The 27,670-nt window shown below is 37.5% G+C and overlaps 1 protein-coding gene across 1 annotated transcript; it reads left to right on the forward strand.

Annotated features, from left to right (window-relative positions):
- The first annotated feature begins 3,696 nt into the window (after nt 1-3,696).
- LOC126965851 (uncharacterized) lies at nt 3,697-27,670 on the forward strand. Its single transcript, XM_050809613.1, has 5 exons — nt 3,697-3,780; nt 3,882-4,052; nt 22,227-22,378; nt 24,914-25,181; nt 25,887-27,670. Exons 2-5 carry the CDS (start codon nt 3,978-3,980, stop codon nt 27,060-27,062), a joined length of 1,671 nt encoding a protein of 556 aa, XP_050665570.1. The 5' UTR covers nt 3,697-3,780; nt 3,882-3,977; the 3' UTR covers nt 27,063-27,670.

The raw sequence follows: 27,670 nt of genomic DNA on the forward strand, positions 1-27,670 counted from the left end.
TTTTCCATTTATCATTCCCTCTATAACTAAACTGTTTCCGTCACATGTCTGCTTAACGAAGATCCTTGGGGCTTTGCTTCTACCAGCCAGCGCCCACCCCACTGCCCCCTGGCCTTTTCTAGTTTTCCTGCTGCTCCAGCGGTGATGTTGAGACCGCCGCATCGTTCCTACCTTGCGTTATACTCATACGACTGGGGCAAGTGCTCCTAATGTGTCCTCGCTCCCCACACCCATAGCATACTGGGCTATATGCTTGCCTTCGGCTGGAATCTGCTGGTACAATTTTGCGGAGTCTCAACCCCCGAGAATCGTGGCGAAATGCTTTCACTTCCAACGCATGTGCCACCGCTTCCTTCAAGCTAGTATGATGACTCAGTCGTACGGCTGCTCTTACTTCGGCGTCCCGTATTCCATCCATGAACACTTGGAGCAATTTGTTGTTGCGAGCACAAGTGTGTGATACTATTTAGTTACGGGTCACACATTATTAAACAAGTACCTTTTCACAATCGGCATAACGGACAGACACGCAGCACAGAGACGGTATGGCGGAGGACGAAACAGTCACTCATGTAATACTGAAATGTGCGAAGGTGGCCAACCAATTGGCAAAAACTTTAGTAAATGCGAGGTCACTGCGAGAATTCTGTGAACACCCCAGGAGTGTTTTGAACTTCTGAATGAGTGGCCAACACTGCACGCAAATAGACCCAACTAAGTGGGAGCCCCTTTATATGTAGTTATTATTGTGGTGTTGGTGGGTGCAGGAGCTCGCCAACTCGTCGGAGGAGCTGTTGGACCGCGACTCGGCCACGGTGCTGCTGGAGACGGCCAAGGAGAAGCTGAAGGGCGCGCTGCAAGCGGGGCTCGTGGCGGGCTCCCGCGCCGCCGCCCTGCGCACCGCCGTCGTGCGTGTGGCCGCCACGCTGCACCAGGCCGACACGCGCGCGAGGGACCGCGCCGCGCAGGTGACTCTATACTATGGCTAGTGTTAGGTATATCGCTGGTGGCGGGCTCCCGCGCCGCCACCACGCTGCACCAGGCCGACACGCGCGCGAGGGACCGCGCCGCGCAGGTGACTCTATACTATGGCTAGTGTTAGGTATATCGCTGGTGGCGGGCTCCCGCGCCGCCGCCACGCTGCACCAGGCCGACACGCGCGCGAGGGACCGCGCCGCGCAGGTGACTCTATACTATGGCTAGTGTTAGGTATATCGCTGGTGGCGGGCTCCCGCGCCGCCACCACGCTGCACCAGGCCGACACGCGCGCGAGGGACCGCGCCGCGCAGGTGACTCTATACTATGGCTAGTGTTAGGTATATCGCTGGTGGCGGGCTCCCGCGCCGCCGCCACGCTGCACCAGGCCGACACGCGCGCGAGGGACCGCGCCGCGCAGGTGACTCTATACTATGGCTAGTGTTAGGTATATCGCTGGTGGCGGGCTCCCGCGCCGCCGCCACGCTGCACCAGGCCGACACGCGCGCGAGGGACCGCGCCGCGCAGGTGACTCTATACTATGGCTAGTGTTAGGTATATCGCTGGTGGCGGGCTCCCGCGCCGCCGCCACGCTGCACCAGGCCGACACGCGCGCGAGGGACCGCGCCGCGCAGGTGACTCTATACTATGGCTAGTGTTAGGTATATCGCTGGTGGCGGGCTCCCGCGCCGCCACCACGCTGCACCAGGCCGACACGCGCGCGAGGGACCGCGCCGCGCAGGTGACTCTATACTATGGCTAGTGTTAGGTATATCGCTGGTGGCGGGCTCCCGCGCCGCCACCACGCTGCACCAGGCCGACACGCGCGCGAGGGACCGCGCCGCGCAGGTGACTCTATACTATGGCTAGTGTTAGGTATATCGCTGGTGGCGGGCTCCCGCGCCGCCACCACGCTGCACCAGGCCGACACGCGCGCGAGGGACCGCGCCGCGCAGGTGACTCTATACTATGGCTAGTGTTAGGTATATCGCTGGTGGCGGGCTCCCGCGCCGCCGCCACGCTGCACCAGGCCGACACGCGCGCGAGGGACCGCGCCGCGCAGGTGACTCTATACTATGGCTAGTGTTAGGTATATCGCTGGTGGCGGGCTCCCGCGCCGCCGCCACGCTGCACCAGGCCGACACGCGCGCGAGGGACCGCGCCGCGCAGGTGACTCTATACTATGGCTAGTGTTAGGTATATCGCTGGTGGCGGGCTCCCGCGCCGCCGCCACGCTGCACCAGGCCGACACGCGCGCGAGGGACCGCGCCGCGCAGGTGACTCTATACTATGGCTAGTGTTAGGTATATCGCTGGTGGCGGGCTCCCGCGCCGCCGCCACGCTGCACCAGGCCGACACGCGCGCGAGGGACCGCGCCGCGCAGGTGACTCTATACTATGGCTAGTGTTAGGTATATCGCTGGTGGCGGGCTCCCGCGCCGCCGCCACGCTGCACCAGGCCGACACGCGCGCGAGGGACCGCGCCGCGCAGGTGACTCTATACTATGGCTAGTGTTAGGTATATCGCTGGTGGCGGGCTCCCGCGCCGCCGCCACGCTGCACCAGGCCGACACGCGCGCGAGGGACCGCGCCGCGCAGGTGACTCTATACTATGGCTAGTGTTAGGTATATCGCTGGTGGCGGGCTCCCGCGCCGCCGCCACGCTGCACCAGGCCGACACGCGCGCGAGGGACCGCGCCGCGCAGGTGACTCTATACTATGGCTAGTGTTAGGTATATCGCTGGTGGCGGGCTCCCGCGCCGCCGCCACGCTGCACCAGGCCGACACGCGCGCGAGGGACCGCGCCGCGCAGGTGACTCTATACTATGGCTAGTGTTAGGTATATCGCTGGTGGCGGGCTCCCGCGCCGCCGCCACGCTGCACCAGGCCGACACGCGCGCGAGGGACCGCGCCGCGCAGGTGACTCTATACTATGGCTAGTGTTAGGTATATCGCTGGTGGCGGGCTCCCGCGCCGCCGCCACGCTGCACCAGGCCGACACGCGCGCGAGGGACCGCGCCGCGCAGGTGACTCTATACTATGGCTAGTGTTAGGTATATCGCTGGTGGCGGGCTCCCGCGCCGCCACCACGCTGCACCAGGCCGACACGCGCGCGAGGGACCGCGCCGCGCAGGTGACTCTATACTATGGCTAGTGTTAGGTATATCGCTGGTGGCGGGCTCCCGCGCCGCCACCACGCTGCACCAGGCCGACACGCGCGCGAGGGACCGCGCCGCGCAGGTGACTCTATACTATGGCTAGTGTTAGGTATATCGCTGGTGGCGGGCTCCCGCGCCGCCGCCACGCTGCACCAGGCCGACACGCGCGCGAGGGACCGCGCCGCGCAGGTGACTCTATACTATGGCTAGTGTTAGGTATATCGCTGGTGGCGGGCTCCCGCGCCGCCGCCACGCTGCACCAGGCCGACACGCGCGCGAGGGACCGCGCCGCGCAGGTGACTCTATACTATGGCTAGTGTTAGGTATATCGCTGGTGGCGGGCTCCCGCGCCGCCGCCACGCTGCACCAGGCCGACACGCGCGCGAGGGACCGCGCCGCGCAGGTGACTCTATACTATGGCTAGTGTTAGGTATATCGCTGGTGGCGGGCTCCCGCGCCGCCGCCACGCTGCACCAGGCCGACACGCGCGCGAGGGACCGCGCCGCGCAGGTGACTCTATACTATGGCTAGTGTTAGGTATATCGCTGGTGGCGGGCTCCCGCGCCGCCGCCCTGCGCACCGCCGTCGTGCGTGTGGCCGCCACGCTGCACCAGGCCGACACGCGCGCGAGGGACCGCGCCGCGCAGGTGACGCACATGATTCTTTAGCTATTCGCATGGTGTTCTTAAATAAATATATCATTTAAATCACATGAATATGTCCTTTATAAAGATTTTTTAACGTACAGAGTAAAGAAAGTGGTGGTGCAGCGAAGAAGAGCGGCGGCGAGGCCGTGGCCGTGGCAGGCGTGGGGGAGGTGGACCGCGAGCAGATCGCGGCGCAGATGGCGGCCGCGCTCGTGGCGCAGGGCAAGACCGACGTGTCCGCGGAGGAGCTGGCGCAGCTCGTCGACGCCGTGGTCGGTACTCTGTTGACACGGTTGACACACTCTATTGGCACGGTTGACTCTCTCTATTGACATGGTTGACTCTATGGATACGGTTGACTCTCTCTATTGACACGGATGACCCTCTTATTTCATGGTTGACTCACTCTATTGACACGATTGACTCACTCTATTGGCACGGTTGACTCACTCTATTGACACGATTGACTCACTCTATTGGCACGGTTGACTCACTCTATTGATACGGTCGACTCACTCTATTGGCACCGTTGACTCACTCTATTAACACGGTTGACAAACTATTACGACACGGTTGACACACTCTAATGACACGGTTGACACACTCTCATGACACGGTTGACTCTCTATTGTCACGGTTGACTCACTCTATTGACACGGTTGACTCTCTCTATTAACACGGTTGACTCACTCTATTGACACGGTTGACTCACTCTATTGACACGGTTGACTCTCTCTATTAACACGGTTGACTCACTCTATTGACACGGTTGACTCACTCTATTGACACGGTTGACTCTCTCTATTGATACGGTAGAGTCTCTCTAATGACACGGTAGACTCTCTCTATTGACACGGTAGACTCTCTCTATTGACACGGTTGACTCACTCTATTGACACGGTTGACTCACTCTATTGACACGGTTGACTCTCTCTATTGACACGGTAGAGTCTCTCTAATGACACGGTAGTCTCTCTCTATTGACACGGTAGACTCTCTCTATTGACACGGTAGACTCTCTCTATTGACACGGTAGACTCTTTCTATTGATACGGTAGACTCTCTATTGTCACGGTAGACTCTCTCTATTGACACGGTAGACTATCTATTGATACGGTTGACTCTCTCTATTAACTCGGTTGGCTCTCTCTATTGACACGGTAGACTCTCTATTGACACGGTTGACTCTCTCTATTAACACGGTTTACTCACACTATTGACACGGTTGACTCACTCTATTGACACGGTTGACTCTCTCTATTGACACGGTAGAGTCTCTCTAATGACACGGTAGACTGTCTCTATTGACACGGTAGACTCTCTCTATTGACATGGTAGACTCTTTCTATTGACACGGTAGACTCTCTATTGTCACGGTAGACTCTCTCTATTGACACGGTAGACTGTCTATTGACACGGTTGACTCTCTCTATTAATACGGTTGACTCACTCTATTGACACGGTTTACACTCTCTATAAATACGGTTGACTCACTCTATTGACACGGTTGACTCACTCTATTGACACGGTTGACTCTCTCTATTAACACGGTTGACTCACTCTATTGACACGGTAGACTGTCTATTGACACGGTTGACTTACTCTATTGACACGGTTGACTCTCTCTATTAACACGGTTGACTCACTCTATTGACACGGTTGACTCACTCTATTGACACGGTTGACTCTCCCTATTGACACGGTAGAGTCTCTCTTATGACACGGTAGACTCTCTCTTATGACACGGTAGACTCTCTCTATTGACACGGTAGACTCTCTCTATTGACACGGTAGACTCTTTCTATTGACACGGTAGACTGTCTATTGACACGGTAGACTCTCTCTATTGATACGGTAGACTCTTTCTATTGACAAGGTAGACTGTCTATTGACACGGTTGACTCATATATTGACACGGTAGACTGTCTATTGACACGGTAGACTGTCTATTGACACGGTAGACAGTCTCTATTGACACGGTAGTCTGTCTATTGACATGGTTGACTCTCTGAATTGACACGGTTGACTCTCTATTGACACGGTTGACTCACTCTATTGTTACTATAGCATCATTCATATTTCGCAATAGTTTATTTAAGTGTCAAATGTGGTCAGAATCTTATTACGATATTCCGTAGAATATCGTAATAAGATCTTGTCACCGCCTTATCAAAGGCGTACCTTTGATGACGCGATGACATACAGGGTTATTGGTAATTAGATACTCCTGTTAGGAGGTGATAGGGGTGACTATTTGCGACAATTTAACCCCCATATGCATTATTCAAAAGTGAACTATTGGAATGAGTAAATGAACAAACATTCTAATAAAATGAGGACAAACGGGTCGCAATGATGTTTTTCGGTTATTGTGTGAATGGAAATAAAAGACAATATTTCAATCGTACAACTATTTGAACGAGCAATGTAAGTGCTTCCTATTTTTTTTTTTTGAAAAATGTAATTTTTGTCCCCCTCGAAGACGTGCCTTTGGCTATAAGGCAAAACATGATGTAATAGTCGGATGTTCTGCACATTTTAGTGGGTTTGGCGATGGCTCAATATCTTCATAAGGCGATTAGGAAACCGATGCGAATGATCATAACAAGCAACGCTCAGTATTCGCTCTATAGGCACGGTTGACTCTCTTTAGTGGCACAGTTGACTCTATGCGCTATTCTCACCCGTATAACCGGCTTTTTCGGATTGAGGTTGCGTGCGCCCTTTCTGACTAATTAGTAAATGACTTTGTTGCACAGTTGCTAATTATCAGTGTCAAAATCGTGCTAATAAATAATGTAAATTCATAGTTCAACATTATTTTTATTCTCTTACGGTTTTCTAACATTCTAATCTACCAAAAGTTAAAAGTACTGTGATGGACATTTTTGTTCTTAAAACTATTTATATTATAATGATTTATTATTTATATACAAGGTGAAACTAAATGGGTATACTATTCTTTGAACCAGACATTCCTTAGGTCATCTCTAATGACTATGTGAAGTCAGTAGTAGGGATTCGCCGGTTCTGGCTCACAGTAGTAGGGATTCGCCGGTTCTGGCTCCTCGATTCTGGCTCACTTGCTCGTGATGCCTACTAAAAAAAAAAAAAAGAAGTTTGGTGTCAAACTGGGGGTTTTGATGTATTTCCGAGCGATTGCGCTGATCCGTTTTTCGATATCTCTTATAGTTTCAAAGTTAGCATTTTAAATTAAACAGATCCATAATCATTAATAATCACTGGTCATTTAGCTAATGATTGGTGAGCGACTCAATGTCTAAATTTCCATGAACGTGATACAGGTAATTTACTAATTACCTCTATCACATTCGTTACTACGATTAAAAAGACAGTTTCTGTATTTATTATTTATTTTTAAAACATGATTTAAATAAAGTATATAATAAAACATCATTGCAGATTGTATCATTTTCAAAATATTTGATGAAATCATTCAAACTCTTCTTATTAAACTTAAAGTATAGATACATTATACAGTACTCGCCACACACTGCGGTATATTCATTCTGTACTCTTGCAGTATTGTAGTTATACATTCTGCAATTCCTTTGTAAAAACATCAGCTGGAATCCCTGAGGTGGACGACCATATGAATCGAAGTATTGTCCAATACCCTGCTCATCAATGTGTATTGCAACCCAGTGAGTGCCTGGCTTATTATCACTATCTAAATTGCTGACAATATAACAGGGCGTTACAACATATATCGGCAATCGGTTTGCCGCGTAAACATTATTTTTAATACTGGGATCGATTTTGTTCAAATAATTCTGTATCTCGATTGTATTCATATTAGTTGAGAACAGGGTCTTGTCAGTTGCGAGGATTGAATAGTTATGTGGATCATAATAACATAAGCACTCAATAAATAAGGCTTTAATGTATCTTATTCATGTATTTAAAACTTATATGGTTACAATAAAACAAAATATCATTACAAGCGATTCAAATATAAATCTATGAACATTTGATGAAATTATATTTTCATCAATTTTATTATAATATAAAAGCTGATTGAAAACGAACTTTGTACCTACATACTTACGTAGTCATTAGTACAATCTGGAAATGTTGACTCCATTAAACTATCAATAATTGAACTTATCATTTAAGTGCCATTATGTTTCACCACAATATTTAAAAACCAGTACTAATCATAAACAAATTTACTTTTACGATATTTTAGTATAAAATGCTAGAACTGTTCAGAAAAATAATCATTGAAGTGGCGTATTCAGTCAAATTATTATATATTTTGTGTGTTGTGTAATTGTTGAGTGATTTGCTGCAATGGAGGTAAGTTTTATCTATTATTCACTTTGAAATTAAAAAGTAATATCATTTGTTATATTAAGATATGTATGTATAATACTATTCTAAAGCAGTCTTATTGTTGTTGTAGAATGCATTCAACCCAACAATGGAAGAAACTACATATAAAACATTTTACTATCCATTATCTGAAGATAGTCAGGATTCATTAAAAGTTCCTCAACTTAAATCCTTGAAGAGGGCCAGCTCAAATGAAAATATAGATGCATTATTCGAAGTGAAAAAAACAAAACAAAAGAAAATATCATCATCAATATCCAGAGCACATGAGAATGGAAGTATTTACATTACAACTAATGCAGATGACGGAAGAAATGCATCACATTTGGTTAAAATAGAAATCTATGATCTCAATAAAATAAAAAACACGCCTGCACAAGAACAATGGAAATACGCTGATTATAGATTAAAATATTATACAATCGACAATAATGAAAGTTATAAGGACATAAAAAAGATTTTATACAATGTTACGAAGAAAATTTTAGAAACAGAAAATTATAAGAAATATAATTTTAACAATAAGTAGGTAGCTATGAAGAAATACATAAATATTAGTTCAGTTTAGTTATTAGTTTATTTATTCTCTTATACAAATAATATTATTATATTCTCATCATTTGGAAAATTAAACATAACGATATGGAACTCTGCTTTGTATGTAATGAGGTTGAAAAAATGATCAAGTGAGTTATTTTCTTTGTAAATTATTTAGTATTATATTATTGATGAAATGTGGCTAATATCATTCACTTATGTTGTAGTCAACCTGTTCTACAAAGTGGAGGAGGTTTTAAGAGAAGAAGTGCAGTATTACAAGGCAGTGAAGACAATGATACAAGTACAAAGAGAGGAAGACAAGGGGAACCATCCACATCATCGGGGCTCACCAGTGTGAACGATGAAATGGTGAACTGTTCTTTATGTCAAATCTTAATACGGAAAAGATATTATGCAAATCATCTTAGAAGTAACCTCCATAAGAATAACGTAATGCAATTACATAGTACTTTAAAAAATGTCACAGTACACGAATCGGCTTTTGGTAATAGAATTATCTCATATAAAATAAAGAGTAAATCCAACCAATTACAAACATTCGAAACACCAGAAATGTTTTTGAATTCTATTAAAAATGAAATTATTTCACTATTTGAGGAATCTGTTCGATTGCTTACAATTTTTAAAGTTAATTTTATTCTGCACGCTAATTTTGTTCAAGAAACAAAAAATATTTCTAATGAATTTGAATTTCAAACATGTAGTTATACTGTAATGCAGGGTGAGGATTTAAATTTTTTCTTTTCGTCCTTATGTGATATGTTGATGACTAAAATTAGCACATTTGAGAAAAAAGATAGTGGTTGGAGTCTTAAGAAAATAAATGCATTAGACATGAATATAAACAAATTCAATCCATTACGTGGAAAATCATATATTGAATTACCTAAAGAAATCAAATTAAAAAAAAGTGTTATAAATGTACAAAACTCGGATGATTTATGCTTTAAATGGGCTTTGCTTTCTGCATTATATCCAGTTACTAAGAACTCTCAGAGAGTTTCATCTTACAGTAAATATTCAAATAAATTAAATTTTGACGGAGTTACGTTTCCTGTTAAAATGACAGATATACAGAAAGTAGAAAGGTTAAATAATTTAAGTGTAAATGTTTTTGGTCTTGAATACAATTGTAAAAAGAAAGTACATGAATTAGTTGGTCCATTGTATTTAACAAAATCACGGAAAATTGTTCATATCAATTTATTATTTATTTCGCACGGAACAATTAATCATTTTTGCTACATTAAAAACCTATCGCGTTTAGTAAGTGGTCAAATTTCAAACCATGAACATGCAATCTACATCTGTGACGGTTGTCTTTTACACTTCTCAACAAATGATAAGTTATCAGCTCATCAATTGAATGATTGTTGTCATATTAAAGTGGAATTGCCTAATACAGAAAAAACTTTAAAAGATTGGTTTGAACAACCAATTTCAAACAATGTCTTAAAATTTGATAAATTTAATAAGATGTTACAAATACCCTTTGTTATATACGCGGATTTTGAAGCTTTCCTTAATCCAATTCAGACATGCTTTAACGATCCATCAAAACCTTATACAACTAATGTTCACAAACACGAAGTTTATAGTTTTGGGTACTATATTAAATGTTCATATGATGATAGTTTATCAAAATATGAAACATATAGTGGTCCTCATTGTACTCATGTCTTTATGAATCAGTTGTATAAAGATTTAGAAGTGATTTGCACAAAAAATTATTTTGTCATAAGTCCAAAACCTTTGACTTCCAATGATAATGAAATTATTTCACAATGTAAAGACTGCTTTATATGTCAATCTAATTTAAATGGTGAATGTGCATTATACTTTGACTCGCATACAGGAAATTTTAGAGGAGTTGCACACGAAGTATGTAAGACAAAGTTTAGAATCCCCTATCACATTCCAGTTTTTTTACACAATCTTAGTCAATATGACTCTCATTTTATTGTTCATGCATTAAATTCTATTGAAGGGGGAATTGATATTATTCCACAAACGAAAGAAAAGTACATTTCTTTCACAAAAACGATAAAATTAAATAATCATAAAATTCAATTGAGATTCGTTGATTCGTTTAAATTTTTACCTTGTAGTTTAGACAAACTTGTTCAAAATTTGAAGGAAGAACAATTTCAAACATTAAAATATAATTTTCCAAATAATAATGATTTTTTACGTCTTAGAAAAAAAGGAATTTATCCATATGAATTTATGTCATCACATGATTCCTTAAAACTTTCAGCACTCCCTAGTCGCGATAAATTTTACAATACATTAACCGACACACATATTTCCGATGAAGATTATGAACATGCCAAGGATGTTTGGCAACACTTTCATTGTCAAAATATGTCAGATTATTCTGATTTATATCTTAAAACCGATGTTTTACTTTTAACAGATGTGTTTGAAAATTTCCGAGCCTTATGTTTGCAAACATATGGTCTAGATCCAGCTCATTATTATACAGCACCTGGGTTAAGTTGGGATGCTATGTTAAAATGCACAAAAATTAAATTAGAATTACTTCAAGACTTTGAACAAATAGCTTTTATTAGATCGGGCATTCGAGGAGGTGTATCTCAATGTAGCAATCGTTATGCCAAAGCTAATAACAAATATATGCGAGAATATGATAAAGACACACCAAACTCATTTTTAGCTTATCTTGATGCTAATAACCTTTACGGATGGGCCATGTCTCAATTCCTTCCTACAGGAGGTTTTGAGTGGGTAGATGTCACAACTAATTTTGATGTCCCTGATGATTATGAATATGGTTTTATTTTGGAAGTAGATCTAGAATATCCTATTGAACTGCATGATTTACATTCTGACCTACCCTTATGTCCCGAGAATATATGTATTGGTAATACAAAAGACATAAAATTAGTTCCAAACCTTCGTAATAAAATTAAATATGTGATTCACTACAGAAATTTAAAGCAATGTCTGACAATGGGTTTAAAATTACAAAAAATTCATAGAATTTTAAAATTCAAACAATGTGCATGGTTACAATATTATATAGATTTAAATACAAGCATGCGTAAACTAGCCACATCTGATTTCGAAAAAGATTTTTATAAATTAATGAATAACTCAGTGTTTGGAAAAACAATGGAAAATATCGAAAAAAGAGTAAATGTAAAATTATTGAGTCATTGGGAAAATCAGGGTAAAATTCTAGGCGCACAAGATTTAATTGCTAAGCCAGAATTCCATAGTTTATCTATTTTTAATGAAAATTTGGTTGCAGTTCAATTACGAAAGACGAAATTGTTCCATAATAAACCGATTTATTTGGGATTTTGTATATTGGATATTTCTAAAACTCTAATGTACGACTTTCACTATAACTATATGTTTAAAAAGTTTCAAAACAAATTAAAATTATTGTACACAGATACTGATAGTTTAATATATCAAATTTTTACAGATGATTTTTACAGAGATATAAAACCTGATTTACATTTGCGTTTCGATACCTCTGACTATACAGAAAAAAATATATTTGGCTATCCAAAACTCAATAAAAAGAAGTTAGGCTACTTTAAAGATGAAAACAATGGTAACATATTTAATGAATTTGTAGGACTTAGATCTAAAATGTATGCATTAGATGTTGAGGGAAAATTCACAGCTAAAGCTAAGGGGGTTAATAAAAGTGTTACTAAGAATATGAAAATGGAAAATTATAAGACTTGCTTATTTGAAAATAAGAACGAATATTGTTCAATGCTTAGATTTAAGTCAATAAAGCATAATATTTTTACTCAAAGAATAAATAAATCTAGTCTGTCATTTAATGATACCAAACGGTACATTTTACCAAATAATATTGATACCTTAGCTTGGGGTCATCATAAAATAGAATAAATATTATATTAAATTTTAAGAATAAATTATTATAGTTTTAAAAAACCAAATGAGAGATTATTGTATTTAGATGTATAAGTTGCGGAGTAAAACATGATGTACTGTATATTGTTTCAATTATAGATTTTTCTGTTTAAATAAATGGTGGTTTAATAACAGATTGTTTCATTACTATACTAAACCTTAACACACATAGACGTAGTAGATAATGCATCATTTCAATCATCCATTCACTGCAATAGTTGCTGGTCCAAGTGGATGTGGAAAATCAGTTTTCGTAAATAATTTTATAAAATTTTTGAATGATATCTGTGATGCAAATTTTACCCAAATCACCTGGTGCTTTGATGAAATGCAGCCTTTATATAATCTCAACCACATTAATTATCTTCAAGGTTTACCTGATTTATCTATGTTTGACGGAAAAAATCCTCAACTTGTAATAATTGATGACCTGATGAGGGAATCAGATGGTCGTATTGTTGATATATTCACGAAAGGAAGTCATCATAGAAACTTAAGTGTGTTTTATTTATCTCAAAATTTGTTTCATCAAGGTAAAGGACAAAGAGATATATCACTCAACTCAAGTTATATAATATATTTCAAAAATCCTCGAGATAAAACCCAAATTCGATACTTATCTCGTCAAGTATTCCCTGAAAATCCGAAATATTTGGAAGATTCTTACAGAGATGCTACCAATGAAGCTCATGGTTATTTAATGATTGATTTGAAACAAGAAACAAATGAATTGTGTCGCGTTAAGACAAAGATATTTCCATCCGATGGATATTGCACTGTTTATGTACCCACAAAAGGGTTTAAATATGGTAAGAATCAAGAAATTTCGATCATTTATAAATGATGCATAGACGTTTAAAGACGCATAAAGATTTGTTAATTGCTCTACATAAACTGAAGCCAAAATATCAAAAAGCTTTATTAAAATCATGTAATAAAACAGAAATAAATTACATTTGTGAATGTATTCATAACGTACTGCGGGGTAACGTTGAATTGGCCGAGAAAGAAAAATCTAAATTAAAGAAATATAAAAATATTCTTCGAAAATTGGTAAGAAAAGGTACGAATAAAATTAGAAAAAATATAATTGTACAAAAAGGAGGTTCATTTCTACCGATAATATTGGGTTCTATTCTAAGTGAGTTGATTAATTCATTTATTTAAGAAAATGGATAATGCTAAAAAAATGTTACTTATTGAACCATCATTATTGGAGAAGTTAAAACAACACAAAGAAAATGATACGCCAAGATCTCGATTAGATACTGATATGCAAAATATCTTAAGCAGTGATATAGAAGATCGAAAGAAATGTATTTTATATTTGCAAACCCTTCAAAGATATCTAAACTTCGTCAAAGAGGATCGACAACCATACCACATACCACTTATAAATGATAATGATTCATATATTGGTTTTAATCAAGGTCATAATGAAATCGATACTGATTATATAAATCATGATGTGAATAAAATAAATGTAGTTCCTTCTCAAACATCAGTGGAGGTTAACAAAAATATTGGGGAAATATACACGAGCTCTGAAATACTGAAACTAATACCGAAAACATATGCTAAAAAAGGTGAACTTTTACTAAATTTGATTTCCTTGAATAAAAATAAAATAAGCTGGGATGAATCTGGTACCGTGATTATAGATAATGAAAAAATACCTGGGAGTAATATTGTGGACTTGGTGAGTGATACCTTGAGAGCTCTTCAGAAAAGTGAACCTATAGGTTGGGAAAAATTCGCAACAACTTTAAAGGAAATAAAAGTACCACTCACTTATATCGGGAACCCAAAGCGAGTGGATTTTATAAACCATTTGCAATTAAAAGAGGTTGAATCTAAATCAGTACCTGACGAGGAATTTTCTACACCAACAAGTAATAAGTACACAGGGAAACTAAAAAAAAGATCGGACTGGGAAAAATGGACCCCATATTAGAAATAAATAAAATTTATTATGATGCATCACATCCTGCTGGCTACAGCACTATTGATAAATTGTCAAAAGCAATGAAGGGTAAAATGGACAGAAATAGTGTCTTAAAGTGGTTACAATCACAAGAAACATATACTTTACATAAACCTGTTCAAAGAAAATTTTCTCGTAACAGATATATTTTGTCTAATATTAATGAGTTATGGCAGGCCGATTTAAGTGATATGAGATCTTATTCTGAATATAATGATGGTTTCAAATACATACTTTGTGTTATTGATGTCTTTAGTAAATATGCGTATGTTCGAGCAATGAAAAAGAAAAACTCTGAAACAGTTAAGGAATGCTTTGAAAGTATTTTTGCTGAAGCTAATACTACACCTACACATATACAGTCTGACAAAGGAACTGAATTTGTTTCCAAATATGTACAAAAATATTTTAAATTAAAAAACATAAATTATTATACAACCAATAATCCAGATATTAAAGCAAGTATTGTCGAAAGATTTCAGAGAACTCTTAAAACGAAAATGTGGCGCTATTTTACACACAAAAATACTCATAAATACATTGATGTTTTACAAGATCTAGTGCATTCATATAATCATAGTTTTCATTCTAGTATAAAAATGTGTCCATGTGATGTTAATAATACAAATATAATGAGTGTATGGCAAAATTTATATGATAGAGAAAGTAAGATAAAAACATCAATTAGTATGGTGAATCCAAGAATTCACGTTGGAGATTATGTTAGAATAACAAAACATAAACATATTTTCCAAAAAGGATATGAATCAAATTGGAGTGACGAAATATTCATCGTATCTACCATAATACACCGATCTCCGTTTGTAGTATTTACTTTAAAGGATTTAGAAGGCGAAGAGATAGTTGGTACTTTTTATGAAAAAGAGTTACAAAAAATCATATTCGACCCCACTACTAAATACAAAATAGATAAAATAATACGCTCTCGATATACCGGTAACAGAAAAGAATTGTTGGTGAAGTGGAGAGGTTATCCAAATAAATTTAATAGCTGGATATTAGCTTCTACTTTGAAAAAAATATGAATAAAGATAGTTTTTATTTAACTTTACTAAGCAATAGTTCTATGGATTATTTTCCTGATAATACAACAACATTATTTTCTACGAAACTGCCAAAACCAACAATACTAGAAGGTGAATGGAGGGTTGGAGTAGTAGAATTTCAGTACCCATGCACTATGTTCACCGTTCAAGAACATGAAAACATTATTTATATAACAAAGTTGATGAAAGTACCCGATGAAAGTAAACCGTCATATGTTTATTACAAGACACATATTCCAGCCACAAATTACGATAACATAAATCATATTTTGATGGCACTGAATAACACTCGAGAAAAAATTAAATTTAAATGCGATGAGGTTTCAAGGATTGTAGTTGCTACGATAACGGATGAATCCATAAAATCTGTAACTCTATCACCTAAATTATGTCTTCAACTAGGGTTCGAACCAAACAGGAACCTCGTTGAAAAAAATTTTGGAAAGTGTCCAGCTAATTTGCATTTGGGTTTACCGTCTCAATTATTTGTTTATTGTGACATAGTGGAGCCTCAAATCGTTGGAGATGTTATGACACCCCTTTTACGAATAATACCATTGGATCCCTCAAAATACATATATGGAGCGTACAAAATGCACGTTTTCTCTCCTCCCCATTACCTACCTGTGATGCGTAGAGAATTTGATACAATTGAAATAGATATAAGAACAAGCACCGGTCAAAAGATACCATTCCAATTTGGAACAGTGTGCATTAAACTCCACTTTCAAAAATTATAATGTACGGCAAACGTGATAATATTTCATGTCCATATGAACACTATTATACTCACCAGGCCGGATCGGGTATCGGAGTTATTTATAAAGGAGCACCGTATCAAAGAGGTCATGGAATCGGAAGTTTTCTTGGGGGGCTGTTTAGATCTATTTTACCACTACTGTCTAGTGGTGTTCGAACTATTGGTAAAGAAGCATTAAGTACCGGTGTAGGTATATTATCAGATATGGTTAATGCACGCCCCATGGAAGATTCAATAAAAACTCGTCTAAAAGAAGTCAGCTCAAATTTGAAACGAAAAGCTGATGCTAAAATAGATAATATCAACATGTTTGGATCTGGGTATATAACAAAACGAAAACGTCGTTCTGCGATCATTCCATCATTGACTGCGAAAGCGAAAGCTATTAAGAAATTAAAATTGAATCAAAAACAAATCAAAGATATATTTACTGATTAAATATGTCATTTTTACATAGTCAGTCTTGTGAATGCATTAAGTCCGAATTGGATTTATTTGCATTACCATCAACTCAAACTAGCATTGAAAGTGGACTATGGATTCATTATAAGCCCATTTCATCACTTGCTGATGATGGACCAATAGAATTTCAAGTACCTGGGGCAGGTGATGACTATGTGGATTTATCCCATACTTTACTCCATATAAAAGCTAAAGTTTTGAATCAAGATTATACAAAACTGACAGTACCGACAGTTGTGGCCCCAGTTAATAATTGGTTACATACACTTTTCAGTCAACTTGATGTATATTTAAATCAAAAACTTGTATCGCCACCGAATAATACATATGCATATCGAGCTTATATTGAAACTCTATTGAATTATGCACCTGCTGCAAAAGAATCTCATCTCACTTGTGGTCTATGGTATGAAGATACAGCTGGAAAAATGGATGCAACTGATGAACAAAATAAAGGATTTATTAGAAGACAAGAATTGGCTAGTGAAAGCAAAGAAATAGAAATGATAGGACATTTACATGGAGATTTATTCAACCAAGAAAAATTTTTGATTAATGGCGTTGACATGTGCGTAAAGTTAGTTCGTTCTAGAGAAAATTTCAATCTCATGGCTTCATCAACTGACCATAAATTTAAAGTGTCTATTACAGATGCAACTCTTATTATTCGAAGAGCACGAATCAACCCAACTGTGCTACTTGCACATCAAAAAGTTTTATCATCTACCACAGCAAAATATCCAATCACGCGAGCAGAAGTCAAAGTTTTAACTATACCATCAGGCATTCAGGGGAAAACCCTTGATAACATATTCCTTGGTCAAATACCCAAAAGGTGTATAGTCGGTTTTGTAAATAATGCATCCTTTAATGGTAGTCTCACAAAAAACCCATTCAATTTCGAAAATTATGATATTAATACATTTTGTTTATACATAGATGGACAACAGATACCTTCAAAAGCCTTACAGCCATCGTTTGACAATAATATTTTTACTACGGTCTATCATACGTTATTCTCAGGAACAGGTATACATTTCCTAAATGAAGGCAATGGAGTATCAAGAGAGCAATATGCCAAAGGGTTTTGCTTGCTAGCCTTCGACTTAACACCCGATTTATCAGCAAATTCTTCAAGTCATTGGAATCTTATAAAACATGGTAGTGTAAGATTAGAAGTTCGTTTTGAATCAGCTCTTACACAAACAATTAACTGTATTGTTTATGCGGAATTCGATAATGTTATTGAAATTGATAAAAATCGTAATATTTCTGTAGATTACAGCAGTTAGAATATAATAATTAATGTTTGAATCGTTTGTATCCTTGTGTATTTTTTATGTTGATTAAATACTAGATTACCTTATAAATTTATATAATAAAAATATGTATATAAAATGATATTTTGTTTTATTATGGTGAAACATAATGGCACTTAAATGATAAGTTCAATTATTGATAGTTTAATGGAGTCAACATTTCCAGATTGTACTAATGACTACGTAAGTATGTAGGTACAAAGTTCGTTTTCAATCAGCTTTTATATTATAATAAAATTGATGAAAATATAATTTCATCAAATGTTCATAGATTTATATTTGAATCGCTTGTAATGATATTTTGTTTTATTGTAACCATATAAGTTTTAAATACATGAATAAGATACATTAAAGCCTTATTTATTGAGTGCTTATGTTATTATGATCCACATAACTATTCAATCCTCGCAACTGACAAGACCCTGTTCTCAACTAATATGAATACAATCGAGATACAGAATTATTTGAACAAAATCGATCCCAGTATTAAAAATAATGTTTACGCGGCAAACCGATTGCCGATATATGTTGTAACGCCCTGTTATATTGTCAGCAATTTAGATAGTGATAATAAGCCAGGCACTCACTGGGTTGCAATACACATTGATGAGCAGGGTATTGGACAATACTTCGATTCATATGGTCGTCCACCTCAGGGATTCCAGCTGATGTTTTTACAAAGGAATTGCAGAATGTATAACTACAATACTGCAAGAGTACAGAATGAATATACCGCAGTGTGTGGCGAGTACTGTATAATGTATCTATACTTTAAGTTTAATAAGAAGAGTTTGAATGATTTCATCAAATATTTTGAAAATGATACAATCTGCAATGATGTTTTATTATATACTTTATTTAAATCATGTTTTAAAAATAAATAATAAATACAGAAACTGTCTTTTTAATCGTAGTAACGAATGTGATAGAGGTAATTAGTAAATTACCTGTATCACGTTCATGGAAATTTAGACATTGAGTCGCTCACCAATCATTAGCTAAATGACCAGTGATTATTAATGATTATGGATCTGTTTAATTTAAAATGCTAACTTTGAAACTATAAGAGATATCGAAAAACGGATCAGCGCAATCGCTCGGAAATACATCAAAACCCCCAGTTTGACACCAAACTTCTTTTTTTTTTTTTTAGTAGGCATCACGAGCAAGTGAGCCAGAATCGAGGAGCCAGAACCGGCGAATCCCTACTACTGTGAGCCAGAACCGGCGAATCCCTACTACTGAAGTCAGAAATGAATTAGTATTATAATTTAATACAATATTTAAAGTGCTAAGTTTTCGCAAAAAGTGTGATTCCTTCAACCCTAATCAGCTGTTTTTTTGAACTCTCTTTGACCTTAAACAGATGAAAAACGTAGATAGTAAAATGCCTACGATTCATTGCAGCTGTGAAGCAATTTGTGTTCTCATTTTGCCATGAAGACAAAGTTATTTTGTATTTGCATTTGCTTTAGCTGACATTGAAAATACTTCTAAATTTGTATTTACTGTAGTTATGTATTACCCAATAAAGTTTTTTTTAATTCTAATCTTATTATGAAACTATGTTATGTTAGTATTTACTCTGATTTCCGCGAGTGTTACAAATTTAAATAAAACACGTTTAAAAGATAAAAACTATTGTAATTGTAACTGTGTTTTTACATTTTGTGTTTTTTAAAATATGTTAGGTTGAAAAGATCGGCCTGTCTGCGTTAATACTCTTTGAATTGTGCTTTGAAACACGATATTTACTGCTCTGTGTGTGAGTAAATGTCTATTCTAAAGGCATATACACATACTTCAATGTAGAATTATTTGGAGTTTTCTTCAAGTTACATTGTAAATAATTCCAAATTTGTAATTGTAGATTATGGGTACTACAACGGCACCATTTTCTGCCGTGAAGCAAAAATGTGTAAGCATTATTATGGTTTGGTCTGAATGGCACTGTAGCTGTTCTTATTACTGGGCAAATGAGTCTTGACATTTTAATTCAAAAATGTTTTATCCAATAAAGATAATTCTAATGGACTCCTATTAAGAAATTGTTCTTCACGGATTTTTTTGTCAAATATCGATATCTTTGACCATCCTCGTATTAATAATATGTACTCCATTCCCGGACCGGGTTTTGTACCGGGCCTGGGTATGAAATGGGGCAGTTATTGAGTTTTTCGTAGGAAATTTCTCACTAGCAGCCCATAGTTCAGAAATGTAGATGCTCGCCCTCTATTACGTGGGAATTAAACATAGTGAAACGTGGGTGGAAAAAATACACCTCTAACCCTTCAGGAATACAGATGTGAAACTGTATAATGTTATGTAATTTCTTATTTTGTTTATTTGGTTCAATAACAGGAAGTAAAAAATGAATGAATAATAACATAGACACAAGCCACATTTCATGTAGTGTGCATACTCCTTAATCATAGATTATTGTTTAAGTCCATAGGTAGGTGACCTCATTCTGTTTATAAACAAAGGCCCCGCCTAAAACTGGCAGTCTCTTTAAATTTAGGGTTGTCTGAGAAAAGAAATTGAAAAATAATATTTTTATTTCGTAGGGAAGTCTTTTTCTTTTTTTTTTATTTATTAAAACTTAAACATCACCATACTATTGCATATGACCCAAATAACGTACCATTAACGGGATGTTATACACTTTCTGGTTCACGTTGTATATATTATGATGGTAAAGATAATTTAAAAAAATCTTATCTTTTGCCGTTGGGGGTTTTTTAATAACCCGTAACACAAATTATTGCATCTTTATCGGATATACCTTTATCATATCTATTTTAATTACTAGTGAGAACGCTCATGTTGCGGAGGCTTGTGACGTCATGCCCATACAAATATTAGAACCTATTTTGAGCGCCATGTTGTTTCTTCTTCTTCATCAGCCCGATGACGTCCAATGTATTTCGGCAATCTTGACCAGATTGTCGATGTTGTTTATTAGTAAAATATTTAATTTTAATTGAGTCGAAATTGATTTATCAAAAACCTGTCCGGCAGATCAAATAATGCTAAATAGCTAAAAAGGCGGGAATATTTGAAGGTTTGTAGGAATTTTTTTTAAATTATTTCGCTGGTACATTACATTCTACATTTTATCGAAAGAGCAAACTGTTAAACAATTGTAGCTTGTCTGTTGATATTAACCACAATTCCTTGTCGCGTTTCAGCAAGAATATATGAAATTCTTTTCAATAATTACATCTTTTGTTTGTCACAAATAGCAAAACAAAGTGTAGTACAACTATTTTATAGTCTTTTTATCTTTATACAATCACATTTCGCATCATATCATCTGTTTTAATTTGAGTAGGTAAATTTAAATAATATGTATAAATATACATAATTTGTATATATTTTATTATAGCATTATTTTTGTTTATGTTAAGAACTCGAATTACACAATAACGTAATAATGTATAAGTACATATAATAATTTTAGATAAGATTAGATCATTTATTTGTAGTCTTGGGTATAAATAGATGTGATACAAATCACAATAAAAGTTCTCCATTCCTTGCCCGCATGCTTGTGGCGTACAAATAGTAATTACTAACAAGTCAAACAAATAATATATATATATATATATATATATATATACAATGACAGTTAATTGATATACATATCAATAATTGAATATTTTCAAATAACATATAATAATTGAAATTGGTAAAAAGTAATTAAATTAAGTAAAATGACATTTAAAAAAATGTTAATTGAGTGTTGTATCTGAAAAGAAGTCTTTTATGGAATAGTACGATTTTATCAGTAGGAGATTAAATAGTTTCTTTTTAAAACACGTCAACTTAAGTTCTGTGATATGTGTAGGTATCTTGTTAAATATTTTGTTATAAATTTTTTTATTTAGCCCTTATAATGTCCCTAACATTTAAGTTAGTAGCAATGCATGTTTTGTTTACCTATAATTAGTTGTAACTACAAAAGTATATAAGTTTTATAAATTGGTAGATCTAAAACCAAGTAAATAAATTTGCAGGTCGGAATGGCGGAAGCAAAGAAGCGGGAAGCCGATTTGAAGAAGAAAGCCGCGAGTGTCGCGCCGGCTACCGCTCAGCGCACTACTGAAGCATCGCGTGCCGCTTCTGCGTCGGCGCTGCAGTTGCTGCAGTCCGCTTACGACGACAAGAAGTAAGTATAATTACTGTATCTCCCGCGTGGTAGGACGGAGATGTAATATTGTTATGTTATCGTCAGCATAACGTCGACCAGGCTTCGCCCTGTGCTTCTCCGGGGCATAAAACGATTAGGGAAGTCCCAGGCCCAATGTTGTCGTAAGAGGCGACTAAGAGCATTTACCAGTGGACGGCTCCTTAGCAAAGGATGCCAGCTAGATTATGAGTACCACAACGGCACCTATTTCTGTTGTGAAGCAGAAATGTGTAAGCATTATTGGGTTTCGGTCTGAAAGGTGCCGCAGCTAGTGAAATTAATTACTGAGCAAATGAGACTTGACATCTTTTATGTCTCAAAGTGCCGAGCGCAATTGTAATACCGTTCAGAACTTTTGGATATTTCTAGAATCCTGAGTGGCATTGCATTGTAATGGGCAGGGCGTATCAATTACCATCAGCTGAACGTCTTACTCGTGTCGCCCCTTATTGTCAAGATCTTTTTGCCACTATTTGTTAAGGAGAATGTGTTAATATAATAATAATTCTTTATTTGCATAATGTGTGTATAAAAGTTATCAATAAAATACTATACAAATCAACACATTAGCCAAAAAAAGCATGCAAATTACATCCAGCTCCAGTCCCAGTCATTATATAATTATAAAATTCAGCATTATCAGTACAGTAAAGTCCGTTTATAATGTCTTCAAGTCATAATAAGCGGACGTCATACAAAGCGTTTTGTGAAATGAAAAACCTTTTTTATGTAAATATGAATGTACTTAAGTAGTTTAATACATAAACATAGTAATTACATATGTATACATACATATTAAATCAAAATCAAAATTGCACATAATCAGCACATTATAACACATACAAGTGTATTTTTATTGTAAGTAATCTGTAATTTTTGTCTGCTTTTGTTTTTTCATTTTATTGTATAAACAATCTCTAATGCTATTGTGTATAGAAGACATAGCTATGGCCAAATTATCATTTTCAATATTGCTGTGACAAATCGTGATAATAATTCTGCAGCTTTTAACGCCTCTTCTGCGGTAGGTAATGGTACTTCCTCGACTTGTGTACAGAATCATGTCGGTCATTATAATCGGACATAATTTATTAAAAATGGGTCATAATAAGCGACATGTCACTGTAAGGGAAGTCATTATATCCGACTATTTATAAAGAATTTCATATGAAAACCAAACTTCGTAGTATAGTTACGTCATAATAACCGGTTGGTCAATATAGGCGGAGTCATAATAAACGGATTCTTCTGTACATACATATTTCATTGTTACATCTTAATAACATCTACACCAAATATACAAGAGATAGTCAAAGTTAAATACAAGATTATATAATATATAAAAGTCAGATACAGCATAGAAATTGTAATAAATTAGCCATTCATATAATTAAGTTTTAAAACATAATATACAACATTTTAATAGCATCAGTAAGTTTATTAAATATTTTATCTATACCCATGCTTTAAATCCTCTATTAAAGATTCTGAAACAGCTTATTGCCAACATTAAAACACCCAATGTTCTAATAACCATTACATCATCCAAAAGAGTGTTGTAATGTTGTACTGAATTTCATAACAACACTATTATGTTTTTTTTATCCCTTCATGCGCAAAGAGTTTCAACAAACAGCAACATTCTTATTGCTCGATGCGTGGTATCTGTATGAATTTCAAAAAAAGAACATTTTCGTTTACGCGCGTTCCACACTACTAGAACGTCGCGCGCCGTAAAAAAAAAGAAGTTATTCGAATCCCCGCCATTTTTCTTCGATATTTTTATTGTTTTGTTTATAAAAAATGAGCGATTCATTTTAAACGCTGCAAAAGAACATTATATTCGAGTGAATTTTAATTATTGCACTATACAAAATGTAAATTACTACTAAAATAAATAACTGTTTCACTGTGTACTTACTTTATTTGTATATAATCAGTAATGAATGATATTAGGTTACTACTAGGACTGGTGTTTTAATGTTAGCAGTAAGTTCTGTTCCAGAATCTTTTAGAGGATTCATTTTCTGGGTGTAGATAAAGTCTTGTATGCAACTGTTGATAATTAGGTATTAAAACACTCATGTGATACTATTATCACATGTGTCCACATTCGTGTTTTAATACCCCTTATTACACAACAGTTGCATAAATAACTATGAATACACATGGCATGACAATTTTAAGTAAACAAAGTAAGTCTTTGGTGCTTTTTTGTAAACAAGTCTATTTGGATGTCGTTGGTTGCGGCCATACATTTCCTTGGCAGTGGTGTTAAAACCGATACAGATTTTTTTATTATTCTGAGTGAACTGGTAAGATATTTTTTTTGTTATATGGAATCTAAATTTTATAGAGTTATCTCGATTGTAAATTCCGCTCATATTTGTCTTCAATCAATTCGATACGTTTTTCGCCTCTACACGAGGCATTTTTAGGAGATGTTGACTCGCCAAATTTGTGAACTCAAATTTGTTTAGATAATAAAGTCTAATTGTATAAATACAAATTTAGGGTAGATAAAGAAGAACCAATGGACGCGATGGATGGTCTCTCCGACTCCGACCTGGAGACGTTGCTGAAGAACTTCAACGAATTGTCAGCCGAGGAGCAGCACAGCCTCATCGCATATCTGAAGAAGCTGGAGGCGCGTCACCCGACACGCGTGGAGAAGCTGAGGCAGTACGTGAGCGCGGCCGCGATCTCCGCGACGGAAGAGTCGGTGCGGGCGCCCAACACCGTCACTGTCGAGAGCGAAGATGAAGATTACACGGTAGAAGAGGTGAGACTGTTGTCGTGTGTATATACTTTAGTACTTTACAACATTTAGTAAGAATCTTTTGCCTTATACAGCCATGGTGTGGAAACTTATGCCAGCTCCAGTATTCCAGAACCGATGTGACAAAAGGCACCTTCAAGCACAGATCAGCATATTCTCATTTCAAAGAGAGAGAACACATCTCTTGACAGCCCATGGAGCTCATAATACGTCTATGGGCTAGTTTGTCCCCTCATATAAAAACACCATGTATGTATTTATGTCCAAGTCATCAACAAGAAGACAGTTTTTCTGTATGTCATCTGGATTTGGATTTCCCGTACTATCCCAATTTAAAAAAAACGCAGCAACTACTTATTAATTACGAACCCATCAAATAAACATTTGAAGATGTTCAGTGCAGTTTTAAATAAGTCGAGCTGTGGTCATGCCAAATCACCTTACTTATTGGATTATTGATTTCGCCTAATTTTTAGCTGTTTACCCAGAGAAAAGGTAGTTGTGCACAATTTTTACAAAGGGTTTAAATAAATCATATTTATTTAGTATATCAAGAGTTTAAGCAAACTAATTTATAGCCAAATAAATATGAAAGGATTTAATCTGCATAATAGGTTCTGGAATTTGAGTATGGATAGTTAAATAAAATTAGTATGAGCAGGTAATGTCAATAAGATTAGTTACTATTTTCTTTATGTTCATCCTCAGGTGTTCCAATCGGCAACGCGAAAATTTAAAGAAGAAAAAATACGCCAGGAAATGGAAATAGTCAAGAAATCTCTGGAGGCGCCCGCACCCGCGCTCTCACCCGCACCCGCAGCCGTACCCGAACAAGCACTCGTCGAACCAGAAAAACAGTTTAATATTGCTGGCAACATGTCGTCAGCTTCCGATCTTCTGGCACTAGTTCAGGCATCGTTGCAGTCCACAAAAATGAAATCTGCGTCCCGTACGTTGAAAACGGCCGACTCCTCGACAAACCAGCCCATATCATTTGGAGACAATATTGAAAACAATCCAGGAGAATCAGGGAACAGTATACCGATTCAAATATCAGCTCCGGTCTGTGATAACGAATCTTGGCAGCAACAATCTGATAGCAGATCCAACCAAAATTTCGTACATCCCAATCCAGAACTGCAATATGGTCAAGATAACTTAAATAGAAGTCCCATAGAACAACACATAAGTTACCAACATACAGATCCAATAGAAGGACAAAGTTATAATAAAGATCATTTTAACCCAGCACCCCGTGGAAGGTTTGATAATACCTACCAGGGAGCACAGAGAGGGAATCTCAATCCAGGCCCACAAAGAAATTTTGACAATGGTGGTCAGGATGTGTATGCAAATCGGCAACCTGTCAGTAGCAGCCAACAAAACCACTTTGAAAATCAGCAACAATACAGTAATATTGAGCATTATGATAACCAAGACTTCAGCAATAATCAACAGTTTGATGATCAACAAAGTTATGAAAATACCCAGCAGCCATTTGATGATCAACAAAGTTATGAAAATACTCAGCAGCCATTTGATGATCAACAAAACTATGGAAATGTCCAGCAACAGTCTGGTAATAAACAAGGCTATGGTATGAATCATCAGCGCTTTGGAAATCAACAAAAGTATGGCAATTACCAACAGTTTGACAACCAACAAATGTATGATCACCAACAAGGCTATGGAAATAATCAACAGCAATATGGTAATAATCATCCACCTTACGGTAATAAACAACAGCATTTAGGGAATAACATGCAAAGTTTTGGAAACAAACAAAATTTTGGAATGAGAGGCAATCAAACTTTTGGAAGACCTAATAGAGGACGTGGTATGCGGGGCGGACGACCCGGCCGGGGCAGAGGCTTCAATAATTAGTAACTGAGCTGAATCAGAAGCAGATTCTTATGAGATAGTGAAATTACTTACAGAGAGGTCGACTTTTTATTCTTAATCGAAATAGATGTAATAAAGGATTGTAGCTACTTGTTTTCCTTAATCTCACAGATTTCTTTTTTTATTGTAAATTTGGAACTAAGACCACATATATATTGGCGGATTAGTCCCCAGTATTTTGATACTAAGAGCCGGTCACATTAGAACTTTCGGACTTTCCTGTTGCAAAATTGAGACACCTTGTGAATTTTACTAGATATGAATTTTTATTTTTATATTCGCAACTATGAAAGTCTCATCTCTATATTATTATTAGTGTTAAGTATTTAGAGAAGTCATGTGACACAGTTACAGTTATTTTGAATTTTATAAAATACACATTTTTTAGTTACTGTCAATTCTATTTTAACTTGGTGTTAGATGCCTTTACATTTATTTTAGCAACTGAAGTATTGAAATTGTTTTAATTTTATGAAGTGCAGTCAATATTTGCTATGATGATGATGTCTTTTGATGAGTTTTTAGCAAAAATAGAAGGTAAGGTAATTTAGTGTGAATTTTAAATAAAGCAGTGTTTTTAAGATACAATA

This window comes from Leptidea sinapis, chromosome 9 (assembly GCF_905404315.1).
Source record: "Leptidea sinapis chromosome 9, ilLepSina1.1, whole genome shotgun sequence".
NCBI lineage: Eukaryota > Metazoa > Arthropoda > Insecta > Lepidoptera > Pieridae > Leptidea > Leptidea sinapis.